At 37.6% G+C, this 24,796-nt stretch overlaps 1 protein-coding gene across 2 annotated transcripts in view; it reads right to left on the bottom strand.

Moving 5' to 3' along the window:
- Positions 1 to 24,796, bottom strand: part of ARAP2 (ArfGAP with RhoGAP domain, ankyrin repeat and PH domain 2) — a 136,210-nt gene that overhangs the window by 52,492 nt on the left and 58,922 nt on the right. For both annotated transcript variants that reach the window (XM_064449273.1, XM_064449272.1), the window contains 8 exons: positions 24,700 to 24,785; positions 23,850 to 24,032; positions 21,510 to 21,684; positions 19,822 to 19,956; positions 14,741 to 14,885; positions 12,269 to 12,371; positions 11,442 to 11,640; positions 9,343 to 9,406 (listed from right to left, as the gene is read on the bottom strand). In XM_064449273.1, coding sequence (XP_064305343.1) covers positions 9,343 to 9,406; positions 11,442 to 11,640; positions 12,269 to 12,371; positions 14,741 to 14,885; positions 19,822 to 19,956; positions 21,510 to 21,684; positions 23,850 to 24,032; positions 24,700 to 24,785 — 1,090 coding nt within the window. The remainder of the gene's footprint in view (positions 1 to 9,342; positions 9,407 to 11,441; positions 11,641 to 12,268; positions 12,372 to 14,740; positions 14,886 to 19,821; positions 19,957 to 21,509; positions 21,685 to 23,849; positions 24,033 to 24,699; positions 24,786 to 24,796) is intronic.

Raw genomic sequence — 24,796 nt, forward strand, 5'->3', positions numbered from 1 at the left:
ACAGAGGAAGAGGTTACTTAATAATTAACAAAGAAAATGGGGTATCTCTAAGTAGCAGTCCTATAGCACCAACACAGTCATGAAAGAGAAGTTGCTGGTAAAAAATATAAACGTGAAAAATCTTGCCACTATTGTGGAACTCTGATTGTTCATGCAAGGCAACTAACTATTTTCCAAAAAATGACTGACACTGCCCAGTCAAAAATCACCTAAGGAAGTCAGGTAAGTCCAAGAAGCAATTTCAGCATCCACTACAACACCATAAAAGAGAAGGGAGAAAAGGAAATGAAACCAGTACGAGACACAGCTCAGAATTCAGTCAATTTACTGCAGAACTGGCTTAGAAAGCTCATCTCAACCCGCAGTATTTTTGGCAAAGAGGGGGCACACCTAAGATACACTTAAATCATAAAAACATACAACAATGTACGAATAAGTTTAAGCATTCCTTCTAATTTTAGCACTTTCACTTCACAACATATTTCTGCTACTTGGAAACCGTTTGTTGATCTCCATAAACTGGAAGTTGTTTTGAAACGGAAAAGGGAAATCAGTCACCAGGAGAAAAGCAGAACTTTTGTCAAAGCACATGAAGTTCTGTAGAAGACTTCTGAAGTCATAGAGACAGCTTTGCAGACCTAGCTTCTGCTTTTCATGTCAATGCCATCATCTCTTCCACGCAGTTTTCAGAGATGGTAATAACAACAAATACAGGCATTTCTCACTGAACTAACTGCTAATATCAAAATATAAAGTTATATTAAATGCAAGACTTAACACTAAGCATATAAACACAGGCTGCAGAGTACTGATGACCCACGTACCACAAAACCGAGCAACTTAATGTCAAGAATACTTCTAAGCTTACAGAAGTAATCATGTTGGAAAGAATTTTTACTGCAATGTTTACAAAGATCTACCTATCATGCAGACTAACAACTACTTTGCAGACTCTGAACTGAAATGCATTCCTACAACATAAATTCAGTGCCTTCTACAGTATGTTTATATATGTGCTACCTCTTGCAGTTCAAAAAATTGATAAAGAGCACACACTTAATAACAAATAGCAATAGTGACTACATGGTGAATAATGGCAGAATTTCTGCTTTTATTAAGTGTGAAGGGCATCCAGTCCATACCAAGAAATGAATAATCTAAGTACTCAAACAACATAGATTTCTGCCTTAGTGAATTAACACAACTGAATCAACCCAAATGATTGCAACAGTCCAAGATCACCTAGCCTCAACATCAAGAAACCTACTGTTAGCTTTTCAACTTTACCGTGGACTACCATCCCATCCTTCTGCACCATTAGTCAGACAAACACTACACGTGAGCACACTTCATCCACAGCAGTGCAAAGGCTTATCTTTAATCCATCTTGCAAAGTCCACTAGCTTTAGCTATGTCTGTATGCTTTGTAGCACAACTCTGCATTGGAAAAGCAGTGATACTAAGTGATTCTGGGTAGGGGTTGTGGGGAGGAAGGGTGAGAAACAGCCATCAGCACAATTCACTGTCCTCAGGCAATTTTCAAGTGATTCTTATAACCCACATGCCTGAAAACAGAAGTACTAAGAAGGTATGCATTGCTGTGAAATTATACAGAAATAATCAAATTGCAACTAAAACATGGAAATTCCACTAATAATTAAGAGATATATAACAAAGGTCAGCAATATTTCTTCAAAGGTCTTACATTCAGTGCATCATACTGGAAGCACAAGTCCTTTCACTCACCTGAGACTAGTGTTTAGATAATTTCTGGACTCCAGAATTTTGTGCTCATAACTGCATTTTACTAGAAATCTTACTGTTATCAAAGGGTTAAGAAGAAAGCATTGTAATTAATGAACCATCAGCAAAATAAATTGCGCATGTAGGGAAGGTTTACTACCTATAATAAGAAAGAGCTAACTACAAGAGAAGTGGAGCGGGTAAAAAAACCCCACCATCTGGATTACATCATGGTCTGAAATCATTCACTGACACCTCAGAAAGAGATTAAATGATTAATAGAAAAAAAAAGAAGGAACATTTGAAACTGATTTGCACAACTTCCTTGAAGTATACATTAGAGATTTTGCATTAAATTTTATACATAGAAGATATTTTAAAATTACTGTATTCAGTTGTTTTCAGACACCTTTCCTCTCTTCAGTGTACAGATCCCTCTGTTGAACTACACAGGAGTAGCTTCTTCACCTATTTTCTATGCAACTTCTGTTTGGATGGCAACAGGAGATTGAGTATCACCATTCACTTCATATATTTTACAAATAGGAGAAATCAAGGAGGAAAAAACCCCAAACTAGATATGGAGCAAAGCAGAGGACATCTGTGTGTCACAGGAAACTGGAAAATGGTTTGCTACTTCTAGCAAGAAGTCAAGAAGCATTTTAACTATGAAAGCAGAACATAAGAGGAGATGAGAGACCATATGATTATGGCACAAGAAAACAGTGAAGTCAGGATTTCCAGCTGGGTTGCAGATAGTTCTAGCAGGTTGGACAATATGTTCCAGAGATCAGGGTGCAATAAAATTTCAATAGGTGCTACAAAACAGAGTGTGTTCCTCTCTAACTTACTTTAGCAAAGATACCTAAAGACAAAATTAAACACCTTTGGCATCTGAAAAAAAAAAACAAACACCAAACCCCAACCCCAAAACAAACTAGAATTAGAAAAGGTCTAGGATTATTGTGAAAATTTAGGAAGTACACTGAGCTTCAAATCCAGCGATTTTCAAAAGAGAAACAGTCTTGGCACTTCGGAAATGTTTTAACCTGATTCAGCCTCTCATGATATGCTTTTACTTTGTAATGTACAAGAGTTTGTGCAGTATGATTACCACCTCCTATTTCTGATCTAGTAGTCTTCTTTCACTGAATAGGTCAGAGAATAAAAGAACAGCAAGGTGCTAAGTAGAAAACAGGGAACGGGGGGGGGGGGGGGGAAGAAGAGGGACACGAGTGGATTGCATTAATCCCTGAGACACTTCAGAAAAATCTCACATGCCTTTTGGTAGTATTCTCTCTGAATTCATGTATTTTATACAAGCTGGAAAGTAGTATGCACCTTGCAGCCCAAAATCAATTGTAAACTCTTCCTCTAAGTAGTTATGGATCAGATGAACACTCAATTTGTGTACCCCATGAATTTAAACATACATATAAACTTAGTATTTTTTAAAGTCCAGAATTCATAATTTATTACATTATAATTATTCCAGCAGTAAGACTTAAAGTTTTTATAATTCTGAAACGGTTTACTTGTGTATGCAATCACTCTAAAGCAAGAAGTCCATTTGTAACAACGTAAGCTATTCTTTCGCCTACCGTAGCCAATGGAAAAAGTATCAAAGAAAAAGGTGTGATATGTGTAACATATGAGCTTCCCTAATTAATCAACCCAATGACTGAGACACGAAAAAAAGTCATAAATATTTGGAAGTAATGGGAAGTTATTTTGAAGTCAATAACAAAACCAATGGAAGAACAGTATAAGCTTCAGTAAGAAAATACTTGAGGTATTTTCATTGTTTCTTTTAATAAAATTTAGCAAGATGCTGTAAAAGGGTTGGGTTTGTTTCGTATTGTTTTGGGGGTTTGTTCGGGGGGGTGGTGGTGGTGGTTTTTTTGCTTGCTCGGGGGGGTGGCTTTTTTTTATGTGTGTTTTGTTTTTGTTTAAAAAAAAAAACATTTTCTTAATTCCGGAAAAACCTTACTCATATTGTTTCATTTTTTGACATAGTTTCTTTGGACTTTATAATTTATCCTGTGTTTAAGTAACTATCAAATTAACATGAAAGTTGTCAATAGATCAGTATACAGAGTGTCTTCCAAATGATCAAACTGTGCCAAACTTTGCATTAGACAAGCACTGCTATAATAACAGACGACTCAGCCCCACACAGCTGCTCGCTCACTCCCCCACCGGTGGGACAGGGGAGCCAGAGGCTCCAGGTAGGACCATTCTCCCCAGCCGTGGTATAGAGCACATGCTTTCCATCTTGTCCTGCCCGGACTGGCCCAAGAGCTACTGCATGAACGATCTCCTGTTTAATCTGTTCAAAGGCTTGTCGTTGCTCAGGGCCCCATTTGAAATCATTCTTCCATGTCACTTGCTAGAGAGGATTTACAATCAGACAATAATCTGGAATATGCATTCTCCAAAAACCCACAACCCCTAAAAATACTTGTGTTTCCTTTTTGCTAGTTGGTGGAGACGTGGCTGCTATTTTGTTGATCACATCCATTGGGATCTGACAACGTCCATCTTGCCATTTGATTCCTAAGACTGGATCTCCTGTGCGGGTCCCTTGACCTTACTTTGTTTTATGGCAAAACCAGCTTTCAGAAGGATTTGGACTATTTTCTTTCCTTTCTCAAAAACTACTTCTGCTGCTGTGTTGCCCCACACAATGATGTCATCAATGTACTGAAGGTGTTCGGGAGCTTCTCCCTGTTCCAGTACAGTCTGAATCAGTCCATGGCAAATGGCAGGACTGCGTTTCACCCCTGGGGCAGTTGATTCCAGGTGTACTGGACACCCCTCCAAGTAAAAGCAAACTGTAGCCTGCACTCTGCTGCCAGAGGGATCGAGAAGAATGCATTAGTGATATTAGTTGTGGCATACCACTCGGCTGCCTTTGACTCCACTTCTTATTGAACTGGCACAGCAGCACTCAACGGTGGAGTGACTTCATTCAGGCCACGATAGTCTACTGTTAGCCTCCACTCTCCATTAGATTTCTGCACTGGCCAGATGGGACTGTTAAAGGGTGAGTGGGTCTTACTGATGACTCCTTGGCTCCTCAGTCGGTGAATGAGCCCATGGATGGGAATCAGGGAGTCTTGGTTGGTGCGATACTGCCACCAACGCACTGTTGTGGTGGCGATCGGCACCTGTTGTTCTCTGACCTTCAGCAACCCCACAACAGAAGGGTCCCTCGAGAGGCCAGGCAAGGTAGACAGCTGTTTAGTTTCCTCCGTCTCCAAGGCAGCTACACCAAAAGCCCACCTGTACCCTTTTGGGTCCTTGAAGTACCCTCTCCTGAGGTAGTCTATGCCAAGGATGCACGGAGCCTCAGGGCCAGTCACAATCGGGTGCTTTTGCCACTCATTCCCAGTTAGGCTCACTTTGGCCTCCAATACAGTTAGCTCTTGGGATTCCCCTGTCACTCCAGCAATGCTGATGGGTTCTGCCCCTATATAGTTTGATGGCATTGAGGTGCATTGTGCACAGGTCTCTGCTAAAGCTTTACACTCCTCTGGGTCAGATGTGCCAGGCCATCAGACCCACACAGTCCAGTAAGCCCGGTTACCCCTTTCCTCCACCTGGCTGGAGGCAGGGCCCCTCTAGTCCTGATCATAGCATTTGCAACTCACTTCCTGTAAATGTGAATCAAGAGTGTCTCCATTAAGCTCAGAAATAAAATCAGCACTTCTACTCCTCTGTCTGGGGACCTGCTCACTGGAAACTGGAGCAGCAGCTTTCCCGGAAGAAACACCCTGAGTGATTGTTATTCCTTGCAGTTCATGCACTCGTGCCTCTAGGGTCAAGGTAGGCTTGCCATCCCACCTCATCATGTCCTCTCCGTGGTCATGAAGGTAGAATCATAGGGTGGCCCGTGGTGTGTATCCTCTCCTTTGAGCCAAAGGATGCTTATTCCTAACAGCTGAGACACTACTCTGTCGAGGTGGGGAGCAGGACCTCTTGGGATAGTTTCTCCACAGAAGAGATAAGCAAGGCTCATATTTGCTTCGTAGTCCCGGACTCTATCAATCACCTCCACCACTGTTGGTGCCTCGTCCCCTCTCCAGGACATCACTGCCAATGAGTTTGCATACAAGGATGGTGCGCTCCGTACAAACTTCCACCACATGGGTCATGTGCACTCGGCTTCATCTGGATCTTTGGATGACTGTTGACCATCCAGGTCACCATAAATCACCTCAAGCACAGCTAATTCCCTTAGACACTGGATGCCTTTCTCCATGGTTGTCCATTTTCCTAGGCAATATGTAACATCATCTTTAAAGGGATACCTTTCCTTCACTCTGGACAGGAGTCGCCTCCAGAGGCTGAGGCCTTGTGTTCTTTTTCCAATTGCTTTGTCAACACCCCCTTCCCCAGAAAGGGATCCCAGTTGTTTGCCTTCTTTTCCCTCTAATTCCAGGCTACTGGCCCCATTATCCCAGCATCAGAGCAGCCAGGTGACAATGTGCTCACCTGGACGACAGCCAAAATCTTTTCGCATATCTCACAACTCATTCAAGGACAGGGATCGGGTGGTCTCCGTTTCATTTATGACTTCTTCCTCCTCTCCTCGTGATGGCCCTGCTTCTTCTTCATCCCATTCTAAACAAGTTGATGTCCGCTTCCAAGATTTCTTCTTGTGTATGCGGGTGACTTATACTGGTACAGGTTGATTCTCTGAGTCAGCTCCAGTACTTGTCCTGGGGGTTTGAGTAGCCACAGCGCTTGTCCTGGGGGTTTGAGTGGCTGCAGTGCCTGTCACTTTGCCTTTCAATCCAGAGACATTGTCCTCCCCTTGGGAGCACTGAATACTGTTGAGCAGGGCTTGGTACGCATGGGCCAGGCCCCAGCACGTTGCAGTTATCTGTGTCTCTCTGGAGTTCCCAGCGTAACAACACACTTTCTCCAAATATTCTACTAGTTCTTCAGGATTCTGCACTTGTTCGGGGGTGAAACTCCAAAACACTGGGGGTGCCCACTGCCCTAGGTATTTGCCCATGCTATCCCACATGCCCTGCCACTCATAACTATCAAGCCTTGGGGCAGACTTCTGGGTGATATTATTAAGTTGCTTAGTCAAAACCAAAACAATATGCCCAAAAACTAACAGTAAGTATACCTTAACTACCCAAGGATACAAAACGGTTGTTGTAATAAAGGTGGAGACATTATAGAAGGAAGTTGTAAAGATAACCATTCTGTATTTCCTCCATATAAAATCCCTCAGAGAAGGAAGTATAATTGCTAATTGCCTCAACAACGTGGTATCTAACAGTTTCAGCAAAAACCCCAAATACCAGATAAAACTAAAAACCAGTGTTTGCATAACAAATCTCTTGGGCAAACCCTTACTAATCACAGCAGAACACAGCAGACTAAACAAACCAACACCAATCTTTAACACAAACTGCAAAAAGGACAACATGGTGCTGTGACCAGCAGCTGTTATTATCTCCAACCCTTGAGCCCCACGTTGGGCGCCAAAAAAGACTGCTGTGGTTTAGCCAGAAACTCAGCCCCAAACAGTCACTCACTCACTCCCCCACCGGTGGGACAGGGGAGAGAATCAGAAGGGTAACGCTCGTGGGTTGAGATAAGAACAGTTTAGTAATTAAAATAAAATAACAACAACAAAAATGCAATGGAAAGGAAAACAACAAGAGGCACAAAACCCGGGGTGGGGGGAGGGGGATGAACCACCAAAGCCAACTGCCCGTGACATAGCCGCTCACCACCTGCCAACCCGAGGCCACCAGTCCCTAGCCACAACTGCCCCCATTAATATACTGGTTGTGGCGTCACATGGCATGGAATGAACATCCCATTGGCCAGTCGGGGTCAGCTGCCCCGGCCCTGGCCCCGCCCCTCCCAGCCCCCTGCCCACATGGCAGAGTGCAGGAAGCTGGAAAGGTCCCTGACCACCACAGGCACCACAGTGAAGAGAATTAACCTCTTCTCAGCCAAACCCAGCACACTGTGTTATACCATTTACTTTTCAAAGGTATTAATTTACCTGGGGTTTGGAGGGGCAGAAGGAGGATTGCCTGGTTTGTGTCCATTTACTATAATTGAGTCTAAAAATAAAGGTGATTTTATATTTAATCATTTTCCACACACACGTTAAATTTCTTATCACTGCAAGATGCAGTTATCATGCAACTGTGCTGAACACCTGGATACTTTTAGAGTAATATCCTAAGCAGGAATCACTATGTGAAAGCTTATATAGCCATATGGCTTTTAATGGTTAAGGTAATGTGAACAATATACAATTAAATGCTTTATGGCAGAAGAGGAAAAAATTAAACATATTGATGGCCACCATAAATCAGCTGGTACCCCTGTTGAAATCATTTTCAAATAGTTCAGAATTTCCATTAAACTACTGAAGTGATTCAGGGAAAACCTACCCTCACTTGACAGAAATATTCTGAGGAATGAAATAGTAAAAGCTGACTCGGAGTTACAAGTTTTGCTCAAACCTGGTATCTATGAAATCAGACGCACAGTCTGTATTCGTCTATTGGACTGCACCTTGAATAGGCTATCTCTGGTTCCCTGGTTGGTCTATGCAGCTTACTTAATGTTGAATCTTTCAGTATGCTTCTTTGGAAAAAACCCAACAGGAAAAAGTGTTTGTTTCTGATCTGCATCACCTTACTGAATTCTGGAACTTAAACACTATCTTAGGAAGAGTTAGAATTCAGAACACACAGGTTACAATGCTTTTCTCCATCTCTGAATAGATGTCAAAGGTATCTGTGGTGTTTTTTTTTTTTTGCCTCTGCAACAAAGGAAAAAACAATCTTCCTTTATTAACCTATTATCAGCTGTTCAGAAGACTGTGCAAACACTGCACCACTTCTTACACAGACATTTACCCAGTAATCTATCATTGAAATAAAACCCCCAACTTATTACAAAATACCAATTACTTCCAATAATTTTACTTTCACCTATAAATTTGTACCCATATATGAGGCAGAAATACCCCACCTCACTCCAAGTTTCAGCCTCCCATATCACTACATTTGACAGAGTCATCTCAGCAAATATTACCTACTTGGATGAAAACATGGATCATGTTTGCTTCACAAGCATGTTTTATTCTAGCTAGTGTGTTGTTAACTGAGATCAGACATTACAATAAGACTGACCAGGGGACTTATACATACCTTCTCAATCCTGACCTACACAGACCGAGACGCAGAATTCTGGGACATAAGATTGATTAAAAAAATTGAGAAATAAGTGGTAAATTCTCCAAGGAGGAACTCTTTCTTTACAGGCTAAAAGTAGTTAGGTCCTTTTGAAGGAACTGTTATTGGCAGACTAATCTGACGGGAAAAATTTTCTCAGTGGGAAAACTGCTTTTAATTAAGCAGTTCTTGTTAGCATTTCCTGACACAGACATAAAATGTAATTAATACACAAAGACTTTCCCTCCTGTAAAAAGTCTGCAAATTTACTCTCTCTCTAGAAACCAAAAGTGAAAAAGGTCTATGACTGATCAGCAAGAATTCGAAGACATCAATATAAAAGCAGATCAAAGCTTTATTCAGATGGGAACCTTACCTTCCTTTTTCAACAAGCAGCAGGACGTCTATTTTCTCTCCGTTTTGCGTCATGCTACTGATTGCTGAAAACAAAACATATAACATTCATATGACCTACACAGACACATGTATACAGATAAACACATACATGCACATCAAGATGTGTTTTTTCAAAGTGATCTTCAGTGACAAAAGGAGCATGGAATTCTTAAACATTTCAGATAAAGAATACTGCTGATAATAGAAACAAAACTCCACAAAATACACTCACGTTTGCAAGAAAAATTAATACAAAAAGTTATAAAGAACAGTTAAACAATTACTTTTTAATGTGAAGATATGCTACAGTGTTTTATTATATTAAAATTAAACTTGTAAATACAAGTTTTAGAAGACAATGATTCAGACATAAGCTGGATTTTTTAATCCATTTATGTACTCGCATTCTAAAGGCTGCAGATATTTACAATAAAATAACATGAACTATATGTTATACTGTGAGGATCACTGCCGCCCTTCTTTATGTTGCCTTATGCTGTTCCTGCTAAAAAAAGCACCCTGCGAAACGCTTATATTATACATAATACAGACAATACATCTGGATAGCTTCCAGTAACAGTGCTTATAAAACGATACTGTGCACTATACTGAAATCAGTAAATTAAATGTAACCTGTTTACTAATTCAAAATGCTGAAAAGTTAATTCTTCTGAAGTTTAGGTCTTATACATAATCCACATCTTATCTCAACTGATTCCCAGAGCCAGTAAAGTCCTGAATATCAATTAAGCTCAACAAACATTCTCATGCGTATTATATGATGGGTTTGTATCACACATACTCCTGGCCTCATTTACATTTACTGAATCAAATATCAGGAAGGTAAGTAATTATACTTCCACTGATGATTCATTATTTGGCAATTTTCAGTTATATAATTCAGTCTTAATAGTGGAGCAGACTTATTTTGGGGAAACCAGAAATCAAAGAAAAGACAGAAATATGGATATATAATATTTCTGAGAAATACAACTGTTATATAACTAATACTTAAAAACCAAAACCCAAGCGAAAACAATTTTCAACTGAAGCTAAATGTATGTTTAATTTCTATGCCTGAGATGTACACAGATTTTGGATGCTCGTATGATTAGGGTAGGAGCAATTACAGTTGCATTATCAAAGCTAGTATCAGAAGCAGTTCTACTGCCTAACCTTTTAATACTGAATCAAGATCAAAAAGTATTCACAAGTTAAAAGATAGCTAGAGGCATAAAAACATTCCTGATTAAAAACCACCTTCACAGTGTTATCCACAGCAAATGTAAGGTGGCAGTAAATAAACAGTAGAAAGCCCAATGGCATTTAGGCAAGTTCCTGCAAAACAGTCCATAATCTGACAGCATTTACAAAGAGGATCATCAATAAAGAGCTAAATTATCTTCTCTATGTTACTTTAATAAAAAAATCTCAAATTATTTTTACTTTCCTAGATAACATATTGCCTGTTCAATATAAAAACAAGTAGGGCAGATATGCTTAAAGAGGATTCAGAGCATAATTACAGACAATGATGTACAATTGGTCATAGAAGACCATTTGTATAAATATTCTTATCTTTCCACGTCATGACATTGAGCAAAGAATATTTTTAGTATCAGAAAAAAAGAGAAGTCTATTAGGCTGTGAAATAGTTTTCGAAGAGAATTATAATTTTTCCAGTACATTTGAGTATTTTAAAACTAGGCCTGTCAATCATCTCAAGAACACATTCTGCAGTGAGTATTTCTGCCCTGTCAAAAATATGAGACAATAATCCCAAAAGGTCATATATTATTATTCAATTCTGTACTCTTTTAACAAAGATAGTGCTGCAACTGGAACAAAAATTGTCTTTATTCATTATGAAGCTGTGAAAAATCTCTCTAGTGGGTGCCACTAAGTAGGGAAAAAAAATCTAAGACAGAACTTTACCAACCAGAGCATCTGGCTCATGCAAAGGAATAGTTACTGAGCTCCCTAATGTTTATGACTTTAAAATGTAACAGAAATGTCCCTAACAGTGAATTAATTCCATAGAGTATTTCCTGAATTCTACATGTTAAGCAAAATTCTTACTTAGTTCTTGCAACCTCCTTAGATATATGGAATCTTCTTCAGCATTCTCTATTTCAAGGCAAAAATAAAGGCTCGACTTCTCTATAGCAAACCAGCCTTTCCTCCACTGATCCAGGTTATGGCAATCTTTGTAGTACAGCTGGCCGATCAGGTCACAGTCTCTCTCTAATAAGCATTCAGCCACAGGGGGAACAAAATGCTACCAAAGAAAATGGGGTGAGTCAGATGAAGAAAAAAAACCCTCTTCCCCTAAAAAAAAACAAATCAAGATATTGCAAATCTATAAGGTTCAAGGATGAAAGCCAAAGTAAAAAAATAAGACTTTCAGATTTATCATTCATAAACCCATATATACACTAAATTTAGATTATTAAAATCAAGTAAAACATTTTTCCATTCATACTCAACAATTCAAACATTTTTGCTTTTTAAACTACAATTGATTTAATTAGTCAGGTGACTATTAGCATACACACTGCTTTATGAATTCTGTTTCAGCAGATAAAACAACAGAATTGCAAGCATGAACAATTTAACTGAAATAAATTCATACAGTGTATGTATAGAGCTTACTAGAGCACCTTTAATATATTCTTAAGGTCAGCATCAAAATGTTGCTTCAATCCATTTTCCATTTATTTTATTATCTTGTTTAAAACATTAAATCACAGAAGTTATTTCTTCCTGCTGCACAAGAAATCTTTACACACAAGACAGATCAGTATTCATCAAGAATGGCTTCTCAGAGGATTTTAAGCTAACAATGACACTTTATTCTTTGTGCAAAGGCTCTTGGCCTAACTGGAAAAGATAATTATCAGTATTACCTTAGCTATTGCCCAAGTCCATTTCCTCTGTGAATATGCAGTTTCAGCTCCAAATAGAAAAACACGTTCTGACATTAAGTAGATTTCAAAGGTAAAGATATCCCTAAAGCAAGCAAGAGGAAAAAGGCAGCTGTGTTTAGTCTTCGTAACAGTAGACACACCAGAGTCCCATTTCTCTATTTTTTCATTATTTCATACTTATGGACTGAAATCCATATAGTTGCATTTATCCTTCAATCTTGCAAGTACAACCCAGCTAATAACAGAGTATTTTATAACACAACATGATCAAAGTGCTTTTCGGATCAATAATACGTGTTTCGAGGCTACTGCATAACAATTTTTCAGTAATTCTGGAATTAATAAAAGTGTTCACATATAGACATTATAATTCACAGGGAATTTTTTGCTTTTGCAAGTTCTTGTAATTTCAGCAAGTATATTTTTGTGATGCATTCAAAACATTTTTTAGGTTTAATATAAGCAGACCAACTCATTGAATGGAAATTGCAAACAAGTTACCACAGAATCATAGAAATGTTCATTCAAAGGGACTTTCAGATGTCTAATCTCCTGCTCAGAATGGGACTATCACTAACCATAGGTCAGAACCACAATGAAAAGCCTTGAAAACCTATGAGGATGGAGACTATTATTTATCTCAGCAACCTGTTCCTGTTCTCCACTGCTTTTCCTATCATCCAGCCTGAACCTCCTAGGGTGAAATGTGTGGTTGCTGCCATTCCTTGTATCACCCACCACCACCAGGAAGAGTTTGTTTTTGTCATGTTTAATGGCTACCCTTTGAAGTTGCTGCAGGTCAAGAAGTTCTTAGAAGTTTGGGGTTGGTTTATGATTTTTTGTTTGTTTCTTTTGTTTGTTGGTTGTTTTTTGGGGGGGGAGGGTGTTTCGGTTTTTTCGTTTTTAAAAAAGTATATGATTATTTAAACACATGGACCCTCTTTTTCCATCTTTAACTGACAAATAAGCATTGTAAAAGAACAAAAAGCAAACCAGTTGAAACTGGGGTGGAATTTGGAAAGTAAATATCTTGTTGGACATATGGTCGGTCTTTAACTTACAAATTATGGGTCACCAATTTATAATATGATCTCATCTGCAACCTCTCCCTAGAATCCAGATAGATGGAGCATGCTTTTTCCTTTCAATGCTGGAGTTGAGATTTATCTAAATCTGGAGAACTGAACATCAGTCAGCTCTCTAGTTTTCAATAACCACTTTGAAAATTACATGTAAATACTTAATTCTGACTAATAGAATAGACATTTTAAGGACCGGTTGTTTCAATACATAACAAATTTAGGGAAGTTTCTCATAAAACTACCCAATTGCAGATGAGGTGCAGCAGGTGGTTAGCCATTCCCTAAAATTGAAGTATTCAGCCATCATGTTTTTAACGTAGGTATTATCCTGAAACGGAACCTTTTGGAGACGTAGCAAGCAATAGGTTAGACTCGATGATAGAAGTGATTTTTTTTTTTTTCTGGATACCACAAAGCTATGCTACTACAGAACAGTGAAGGCCATCTCCACTGTATTTTATGGCATGCTGAGGTATCACCATGTTTCAGGATTTCTCCCCTCTGTAGACCCTTTACCTCTGTAGTAGCTAAAGTCCTTTCTTCCCTGTTAACTTTTGCAGAAGCTTACTGATTAGACTGTTTTGTTTGCAGACATTTTTGCTTTAAAACTATGAGCATTACAGGATCGTACTGTCGAAGATCTTGTTATTTATATACACACATACATTAAAAAATTTTAAAAGAAAGTGTTACAGAGTTTGTTAGAACCAAAGTAGAGTTTAAACAAAAATGTCGCCCTAAAGAAATTAAGTATCGCTGGCATGCAACTCAGATTTAGGTGAATCTCCACATGATGTTTTTAATGTACAAATGGGATGTGAGAGAGCTATAGAAGATAAACAAGACCACAAAAGAGTTATCTTCAAACTAACATAGTGTTCAACAGTCACACTATTGTCCTCAACTGAAGAAAAAAGAATGGGTTTCAAACACCAATAGATCAGTGACCAAAACCGAAAACGTTGTAGAGAACTCTTATCTGCTGCATTATTATCAGAAAGAAACAAAGCAAGAGTTTTAGCTTGAGGCAGAGGTCAATCCCAGGAAGCAAAATGAGTATTAATTGTTCAATTTATCATCATGTAACCTTTTAAGCACTGAGAATACGCATTACAGTTTTAATAAGAAACAGATGTATCTAATTTATGCTGCCCTTTTAAATTATGCTAACATTTTCTTTATATCACTATTAGAAAGAAAATCCCCAAATACCACTTAGCACTTATTTCTTGAAGTCAACATAAACAATTCAGCTTTTATTCCAAACTGCACGTTCATAATTCAGGAACAAATAACTGCTCTGAAAACCCAGAATAAAATCTTTGAAATACCTGAGTTTGTTTATTGAAATATTAATTTGGGAACCTACCCTCTATTTAAAAAGAAGTTTGACTTGTGCACTACAAGACAGATAACTTCACTGATGTCAATCATACCATTAGGAGTGGTAGTTTTATCATTTTCATAGTAGCTCAGAAAGCCACTTTCCAAAGTGCACCATCTTCTGTTGCAATCTGTGATTAAAGAAATAATAGAAAAGTCAGTTGGCATAATAGTAAAAATTACCTCTTCCTATAGAAGTGGCTTCACAAGATGCATAGCTCTGTTGTAACAGTAATACATTTGTGATGAAATCTCAGTCTCATTGACTTCAGTGGGACGAGAATTCAAAGTCTGTGTTGATACTAAACTGACAGAAACTCTAGCACATAGCAATTTAAGAAAAGAATATTTGAAACATAACACACTTAACTTTTTGAGTATATTAAATCACCTCATAAGTTAACTTTACCATTTTATAGGGCTTTTACTTCACTTGCTGTGGAACTTGATGGGGAAGAGCTAGTATACAATACCGTGTTACATGTTTAGCAGAAGATAGTTAAAGAAGCAAAAAGAAAACACACTACAAAGTTAGAAACACTGAAAGCTACAAGAACAATATATTCTGACAGGAGCTGATAGTTAAATGAGTGAGTGAATCACAATATGCAGTAGCAAAAAAAGGGCAACTCTCTCTTTCATGTTACTGGAGCTAGAGGCCAAACCCAAGTCAATGTCTTCCATTGTTTGGTATTGCTTGGGTGTCCACTCACTGTCACAAGATCAAGGAAAACAATTTAAGCCTTTCAAATAGTCTAGAAAAAACAATGTCATACATGCCAGAACTTGTATCCAATGCACACAACTAGAAAACACAAGGAAAACACTCTCAGAAGTTGTGTTATTTAACATGAGGTGTTTTTTTTTTTAAAAAAAAAAAGCTACCAAAATAGTAGAGGATGACAAACTGAAGGATAGAGAAACTAACAGAACGATACTTTCTAGGTACATCAGTGGTTGAGCTCAATTCTCTCCCACTGCAGGCCCAAGTGTCAGATAACAACGAAATTGTACAGAATTTATTTCTGTATACTGGGGGAGATAAATGGATACATCACAGACAGGCAGTAGCTATAGCCATTTCAGGATGGCATGTTCACATTAGACCATTTTGGAAATGTCTCTTGTTCTTGTTCCTATTCACACATACACCCAGCAAGGGTAAATTTATTTAGCAACACTAGTTTACAGAATGCTAACATTTGTAGGGTGCTTTCAACATGTAACAATTTACAGTTGCTGAGCACAGTTAAATTACCTAGTTGAGAATTCTATCTTCAAATAACTTTGAATTAGATATCGTGGAGTATCTATATTTTTTAAAAAAACAAACAAGGTGGGGAAAAAAATCTGCACAGCAACTTAAAAGTGTTATTTAGCATATTTAATTAAGACCAAATGTCTACTCCCTCTTATGAGCCTAAAATATGGATACAGCACATGACATAGTGTCTTAATGATTATTTGCTAGTGAAAATATTCATGCATTCATTCTAGCTTACTTCTAGTTCTTAGAATATAATTTGAGGTGCATCTATTCCCACCATTGCAGAGAAACAGGTCCTAAGAAAAAAATACTCTGTTTACTTCTACAGTCTTAAAATTCCTATACAGCTGCAAATATTCTGGTAAAGTATCTGTGAGAATTTCGTAAAACTGCTCTGGAAAAAAAAAAACCACAAAAAATCAAACAAAAAACCAAACTGTAGTTGTAGTTAGCCAAACCTTATTTATTATATCACCTGATACTTCATCTAATTAGTTTTTGCTATTTGTTATATGATTTATACATGTTTTATAAATATCAGTACTATTTTATTAGTATTTATTTGTATCATGCTATTTGCTATCTAGTTCTATCTATATTCTGTCTAAATGCACATTTTAAATACTAAAATAAGCATAAGCATTTGAAAATATATAGGTTTACAGGAGTTGACATCAAACTTGGAGGTTTTGATTGTTTAGGGTTTTTTGTCCCTCAGCTTTCCCCCTTCCATACCCCAAAGCCTATTCAATAAAATAGCTCACTGCTTCAATATTCATTAAACTGTTAAAACTCGCAAGGATGATTTTTGAATGTCAAGGCTTTTAACAGGGCTCCATAAAGCCTTTAAACCTTTTACACTAAAAACAGAAGGGGGGGGATCAAACCTGAGCCACTAAACCTAACCTCTAACCTTTACTTTTTGATCCATCACATCAGAATAGCACCAATGTTTGATTTCTCATCCTGCTGATCATCAACAGCTGTCAATTAACATCAACTTTCCTCAAAACTTACACACCCCTGCTGAAACCACTGATGCTGCTATAATGGAAAGTACACACACAAGGTTGGCTTACTCTCTCCGGCACTATCCGAAACCCACGTAATGAAAAACTGAACTGTGTATCCAGGTGTTCCACCTGGTTGTTATAAAACCTGAGTTCAATTCACACCACTGAATGATTTCTTAAGCGTCCTTTTACCATTAGGGCTCAGCCCACAAAGGGATAACTGTTTTCGGTGACAACAGAGGGCTTAAATTTTCAGCCCTTGTCACTAAAGGCAAGACCGACAACTGCCTCAGAGATTCGTAACACGGACTCTTCACTAGAAGTTCACTCTAATGATTAGACAGCTTAACAGGATTCTGGCTTATAGCCCTTTCCACAAGCAGCATTATAAAAAAATGAAAATCAGTAGATCAAAAGCCCAATGTACTTTGGGACAGGGCCCAAAATTTAGACAAGTGCTGTAATCCGCAGTTAAGAGAATGGTGCTGCCTCTCCGGCCCAGTGAGAAGTCAGTTCACAGCAAGTCAGAACTGCTTCAACAGGAGAGCTTATTTCTCTTCTCTAGAACTAAACAGCTCGGTCACTTCTTTTGGAATGCGACCTTCTTATCTGAATCTTTACAGGCAGAGGAAGGAACAAACTGTATCTCCTACACATTAGCACTGTAACCATCAAATTATTTTCTGAAGACAGTAAGAAGGAAAAAAGATATTACTGCCTATTCCCAATGATCTGTGATACGCATATCCCATATTCATGTTGATGAGATTTTATAAAGGTAGAAACAGTCTTGATGTAGAGGGGGGAAAAAAATCGATACAGAGTGGAAAAAAAACCAAGATTATGTGTTTTATGTTTTAAATAGCAAGAACACCCCACTTTTTTCATAATACTTCTTACACATGGCTGACATATTAGAGCCCCCAGGCAAGAGCAGTTTCTAATTCAAAATTGCAGCGTTTTTTTTGTTGTTGTTGAAAGGATGTTATTACTACATTTTCCTCCCTTGTTTCGTCTTTTTAAACTACAAATGGTCAGGGAAACCTAGCTTCCTACCTATCTATAAAGCACCCATCCCAGAAACATCAGTCCTGACGAACACATAGGTAATTCAACATTAATGCAAAAACAAAGTAAACAAACAACACCAAAAAAATCCCCCCAAAAAACAAAGAGCAGAACATCTAGCATCTACATGACATTAACACAATTTCAGAGGCCAAAATCTGAGCTGACTGAAATCTGGTTCCTTTCCATTTACTGTACGTTCCTCCAAGTAGTAAGTGCAATGCTAAACAGTAAACTACAAGCTTTCAAAGCAGCTTCACTTTTGTCCAGTAAAAATTTGTGATGGAAGACAGTCACAATTCAGTTGTTTCTTGTCTGACGGCTTTCTTAATAAATATTTTTAAGGCATTCTAATAATGATGCTCATTCGCATTTTACCTCCCCGAAAAGTACTGTAGAAGACATTCTGTGAGCATTTATAGATAAATCTTCAATCTACACGGGTATTTACAAACTTATACCACACTTCTAACATACCATTGTGTTAGACTAGTAGTATTGCGTTATATCTGCTCTCTACTTCTCTTAGTGGTGGGTTTTGGGGGTTTTTTTGGTGTGTTTTTTTTTTTTTTTTAGGGGGGGAAGTTTTTTAATTAATACAGATAGAGATACCCACAGCTCAGAAGACAAGGTCTGCACTTAGAGCAAGCAGTAGTGAAGTTTGCAGTTATTCCCTTCCTTCCTCAGTGCAGTTTCAGAACAACGCTCAAGAAAGTCCTGTCCAGCAGCAGTCCTCTGCCACAAGTGTCTTTGTTAATAACTGCAAAGTTGCTGGGAAATGCCTGTGATTAGTTCTGTTAGTCACCCAATGCTTTCAAGTATTTGGGCCCACACTAACATATAGATTCTTCAAAAGCGTATTTAAGGCATGTTAAAGCACATAACACCTAGTTAGTCTCCACTAAGGGTTTAAAGGCATACACCATGAGAATAGAGACATAATCATACAAAAATATGTATATACTGACACAGAATGCCATGTCAAGATTTTAGGAGCAATAAACTCTACCATATATCAGCCCAGACTTTAAAAATCCACATAATTAATTTGTTTAGATGGAAGAAAAATACAGGAACACAACAGTGGAGAAAAAGGAAAGAAAGAAAAAAAGCCACGAAAATCACCTGATAACATATCTCTCTCTCAAAAAAAGAGAGAAATCACAGAAGACTGATATACACAGAAGACCATGTATATCTACTGTGATATACACACATTTTCACCCCACAAAGCCCAGTTTGTTGTAAAGTTGTTGGAAGTGCTCATTTCAACTTGGAATACTTTTAAAATTTGTAAGTGTGAGAAATATCCTACATGTTAGTAATTTGGGCTCCGACTAAAATGTCAGTGATACTTTGAAATGATTTCTGGAATATGATCATTTTATATGGAAACTACTTTTTGGAAGTTAGAAGCATCCATCTAAATATAACTGAAATGAGAAGTATTTCTAAGTGTTTTTTATTTATCAGTAACTGTTGTTAACTGAATAGTTTTTCAGTAGTTCAGTTTTCTTCCTCTGTCAACCACTGAATAGAGAGAGTAAGACAATCAGTATTTCCTTTATCTGAAACAGGTCTACTGAATCAAAAGAGGGTATGTTATGTCAAAGACAGTTTATCTTTTAAAAAGTAATGCAAGAAGTTTAAAAGAACCAAATTCATCCAAACTATGCATATTCATGTATTATTCAAATGCATAAAGTAAAAGTGAAATACCTTCTTTTAATTTCTTCTCTGTAAGAAGCTTAGCAGTGTTAGAAGAAACTTTGTATAAGAATTCACAAAGAAAGGTGGAATGTGAAGAATCTTCAGAGAAGCCACTTTCAAAACAAGTATCATAGTTTGGGAAATCTATTAAAAGACAAAAGAGTAAGTAAAAAACAGAACTTCCATTTTATCAGTTATAACCATTTCTCCACAGGTCTTTCTAACTGTATATCTGTAGATATGCAGTTGCTTTGTAATATCTTTGCTACAGCACATATTCATCAAAAAAACACTTGTTCACATTTATTACGAAATTGCCACTGACCACCCTTTTCTTGCCAACATCATCTAAAATGCAGTTTTCTAGTGTACTAACCTTTTATCTTCATCCCTTATGTAACATACTTCAACAGAAGAGAACTGTTTCTCTTGAGGGTTTATCTAGAAGTTTACCACCAACTCTGGCAGCAGACAATGATTCCAAGAACTACCGTCAACCTGCAATGACCTCCACTTCTCTGAAGAGAAGGGCAAACACTAGCACTGGAACATGGTGATGCTGTCTTGGCTGGAATGCTAAAAGTAGGAAAGCTAGAGCCAAGAGAAGCAAACTTCTCTCTATAGCCTTAGGCCCACTTCAGAGCATAGCTAGGAAAAAAAAACAACAACCTAACATGTAACTGCATGTTTGTACAGTGACTGAGCTCAACATCCTAGGATCCTGTGCCTAGCACCTGTGACGGAGCAATGCTTAGGCAAAACTTAAGGCACCCTCTTTGCTCTAGGAAGCCCTAAACTACTCCTGCACTTTCCACTAAAGCTTTTGTTGTTCAGCCTACGGAGTGTTACTTGGCAGAGTGGCACGAGACAATGGAAAGTTGGTCAAGGAGTATGTCCACAGTGCTGGCTGCAGAACAAATAGCATAGCTATTTCTTTCCAGTGTAAATCTGCATGTCACTTATTTTTCATTCCCGGGCTGCTTCAGATACTTACAGACCTTTTAAAAGGTAACCTCAGGCACACCCATACTCTACAATTTATTCATTTATTTTTAAGAATAGCTTTCTGTTTTCAAGAGCCTCCTAACAGTCACACACTGCAACCAGAACTGTTGGCTTTCAAGGCCAAAGTTTATCATGTGCTCCAAGCTGTAACAGAAGTTATGATCTGAAAAAAAGACAGTTTGCTGGGCTAGATCATATTACAGGTTCAAGAGGTGAGTTTTGTTTTGGGAGGAAAGTTTGTGAAAAAAACCCAAAAAACAAACCAAAAAACCAGGTAGATCATGTATGGTAGGGTAGGTATCAATTTAAATAATTTTTAAGAAAAAACAACGTGCCAGACGAATTCTTTAGATAAATGTTAACTGTATATACACATTTTTTCTGGTAAAAGCCTGATAATATTGCCAGAACATATGACATTTTTCTTCTGTGTTATAAATAAGGGTATAAGGTCCGTGAGTTATTGGCTTTTTAATTATTTTTTTTAAGTCCTAAACTTGATGCCTAAGCAAAATAAAAGTAACTTTTACACATTACATATGTTGTCTGCTGAAGTAGAGTTAACACCACCACAACTTCCCCTCCACTATATCACTGCTGTTCAACTCAATGCCCAATTTTCTTCTGCATTCCTTCCTTCCCTTTTGCTCAATATAAAATTAGAAAATCAAAACAAAGAGTATATATCCTACCTGAGAACTTATTATGGTACAGGAATTCCATTTGCAGTCTTTGTCCAGCTTTCTTGGCTAGTAAGTATGGAGTACTGTAAACAGGGTCTCCAGTGGCACACATAGCATCAGCCCCACTGAACAGCAACATCAGTGTTTCTAGCACATCTTGTTTAACTACGGCAGCACACAGGGCCTTTTCATGGAGAGGGAAAATAAGAAGTCTTTTCAAATTAGAAAGTTATTGGCAACAAGTACATGTAATTTAGATGCAAATCCTTTCACTTCCAATATAGTTTCCCTGCATTTTCAAACACCTTAAACAGTAAGAAGTAGCAGGAATCATGGAGTATGGTCTGAATCTAGAAAAATGCAGCAATAACAAAAAATGAAAACCCAAAACCATCATCAACCAAACCCTGCAAGATGCTGCCACAAATTTAACTTGGGAAGGATAACACAAATCAATATAATGAGGAGAAGCTTCTTGTTTATTTACATGAAAAATTTCCTCTCCTTTTCCTTCTCACACCAAACTACTAATGAAAAAGATATCAAAAGTTCCACCAAAGAGACAAGATTTGATCCTTAAACTCTATCACTAGGAAACAGACTGATTCATAGGTATTTTTTCAAAATTATGATCATAGTCAATAAGGGGACTATTCTTTAGGGTATCTTCATACTAGATCATCTTCCTTGAGGTTTAAAGATCTCACCACATCCTAAAAACATTGGTCCTCTTCCATTTTCGTACACACAAAGACAGACACACATAAGCCTTTTTTTTCTTTTGTTGTTTTTTTTTTTTCATTTTTTTCTTTTTTCTTTCAAAATGTTGGTCCAAACCCTTAAAACCAGGAGTAGCTACACAATTACAGCAATCTATTCCATGCAGTTTCTATGATTTAGTATGTATTTAAATTATTTACTTAATGAGTGAGTTGTTCTGAAATGATTAAGGCAGAAGTCACTCCACACAAGAAGAGTACTACTCTAAAATTCAGCTGCTCTAATAAGCATACAAGCACCCAGTAGACACGAGGTGACAGGGCAGACTGTTCAGCCAAAGTTCTAGAATTACTTGGTAATGACCACCTTATTACACAGTAATTTTGTGTCTCTAGAGAATTTGACCGTTACATATGATATTTTTCCCAGTAGTTAAACAATTAATTAATTGACAGACACCCCTCCCCCCACTCACCCAACAAAAAACACAGACTTCAGAAAAATCAAGCCTGTAAAAACACAGAGCTATTTTATGTGGCCTGCAGTTACAATATTAATGAAGTCTCTTGCACAGCTGCTACCAATAAATAGAAAACAATCCAAATGTTTTATTTTGCTAAGACAAACTGTTCCCCATGAACCCAAAAATGTTTCCCAATTCCAATGCAATACAGAAAACGTAAATTCAGGCTGTACGGTGAGATGGTTCTATACTTTGGCTAGAAGTGTTTTACTGGCAACTATTCTTATATGCCCTTATTTGACTTCTTATGTGTATAACTAACATACAATTTATAAAACATATGGAAAATAACACTTCCTTTTTGACACAATAATCACTGAACAAATGAGACCTCTCTAGGTCAAACCACAATAACTTTTAAATGTTACTGCCTCCCCACAATCCCTGCATACCCTTTGAGACAATTTGACTCATGCAATCAAATGCATTAGTGTTGTAAGAACATATGCATTTAAACTCTTCTATATTCATAAATCCTGAACAATCATGACTCTGAAATCAACAGATATTAGAAGTCAGTCAAATGGACATCAAAAATCACACGGAAATTGGTAATTAGAATTAGTATTTTCTGCTTAATAACGGTAAAGAATGGGTTATTTGTGTGAAAGTAAACACTTAGAACCCACATTTTTCCTCATTAATTTTAGCTTGTTTCATTTCCAAGTAGCTACAAACTACTATGTAAGTGTGTATGAGCTACCTGCACCATTGATAGCACTGAATCATCTAATATACTGGAATGCTAGATGTCAGACATATATCAAAAACAAATAAAGAAGGAATCTGAAGAAGTGAAGTGGGAATTTGCATCCCTAGAGTCTGCATTTGAAGAAAAATAAAGAACCGTATTAATTGATGGCTCTGGAAGACATATTACAGGCACCATATAGGTACCATAACGTTTTACAAACTGGAAAAACTAGGAACTAAGAAATAATGAAATGACTCCTGTAAAAGCTCCAAAACAACCCTTATTCAGCTCTGTGAGATTGCCACTCAGGATTCTGAATTTATTTCTCACCAGTTTAACAAGATGACCAAATGCCACACAGATACACTACAATACAAAATGTATGGTATGGGCTTACCCATTCTAGCATTACCTTATTCAACTGTTCCTTGGTTTTGTAGGGAAAAGGTGCTCTTCTGAATTTTCCCTCTTTGTATTTTTGTGTAATGAATGCTATCCTTTTTTCTGCAGGGGCATCCATATGCAGCTCTTCATCTGGAGGAAGATTTCCTGCCCAAAAACTGTTTGCCCTCTTATTTCCAATTATGATAAAGAGCTGGATGAGGTGCAAGAAAAAAACAACCAAATAGCATAAAGCGTATGAAGCCAGCCTCTAAATAGTTTTCAGCTGCTAAAAGTTGAAAAAGAAAGTTATTAAAGAAAGGAGAATTGTCTGCAGGAGATTAAATGGAAGCCTCTCTCAGTCACTGCCTATGGTCACCTATAAATGAATAATAAAGTCTGTAGTCATAATTTACCATCAATAGAGACTAAGCTTTACAAGGCTAACCAGTTGTAATATTTCAATATATATTAGAAAATACCAGTAAAAGGTCAGAAAAGACTAGCATATGTTTTAAAGAAAACACTGATGATTCAACCCTCTCTATCAGCACCACTTTTTAACACCCCAAGCAACCAAACCGGTAGTGAGAAGTTGCCTTTCTTTTCCCTCTCCCAGTATTGCCCATCATGATTGCTCTCCAAAAGCATTTTCTTTTTTCCCCCCAAAAAACCTAGATGCTTGGACAAATACCAAGAGAAATTGTACAGTTATCAAAACAAATGAGTATTTTGAATGACACAAAGGTACATTATTCCCAGAAATATCAAGTTTACCCTAACAGGTGCTGTATGTTCAGTTTTCTTGTAGGTAAAGCAATAAATAACTCCTATTCATACAGTAGTTTTCAAAACAGAACAAACAGAATATCACAACATACCTCAATAAGTTCATTGCTCCAAATACTGGCATCCATTTTCAGACTCCGGACCTTTGAATCTCTTGGTCCTAAAGATCTGTGCTGTCCTGAAAATGCA

This window comes from Phalacrocorax carbo, chromosome 4, assembly GCF_963921805.1.
Source record: "Phalacrocorax carbo chromosome 4, bPhaCar2.1, whole genome shotgun sequence".
Classification (NCBI taxonomy): domain Eukaryota; kingdom Metazoa; phylum Chordata; class Aves; order Suliformes; family Phalacrocoracidae; genus Phalacrocorax; species Phalacrocorax carbo.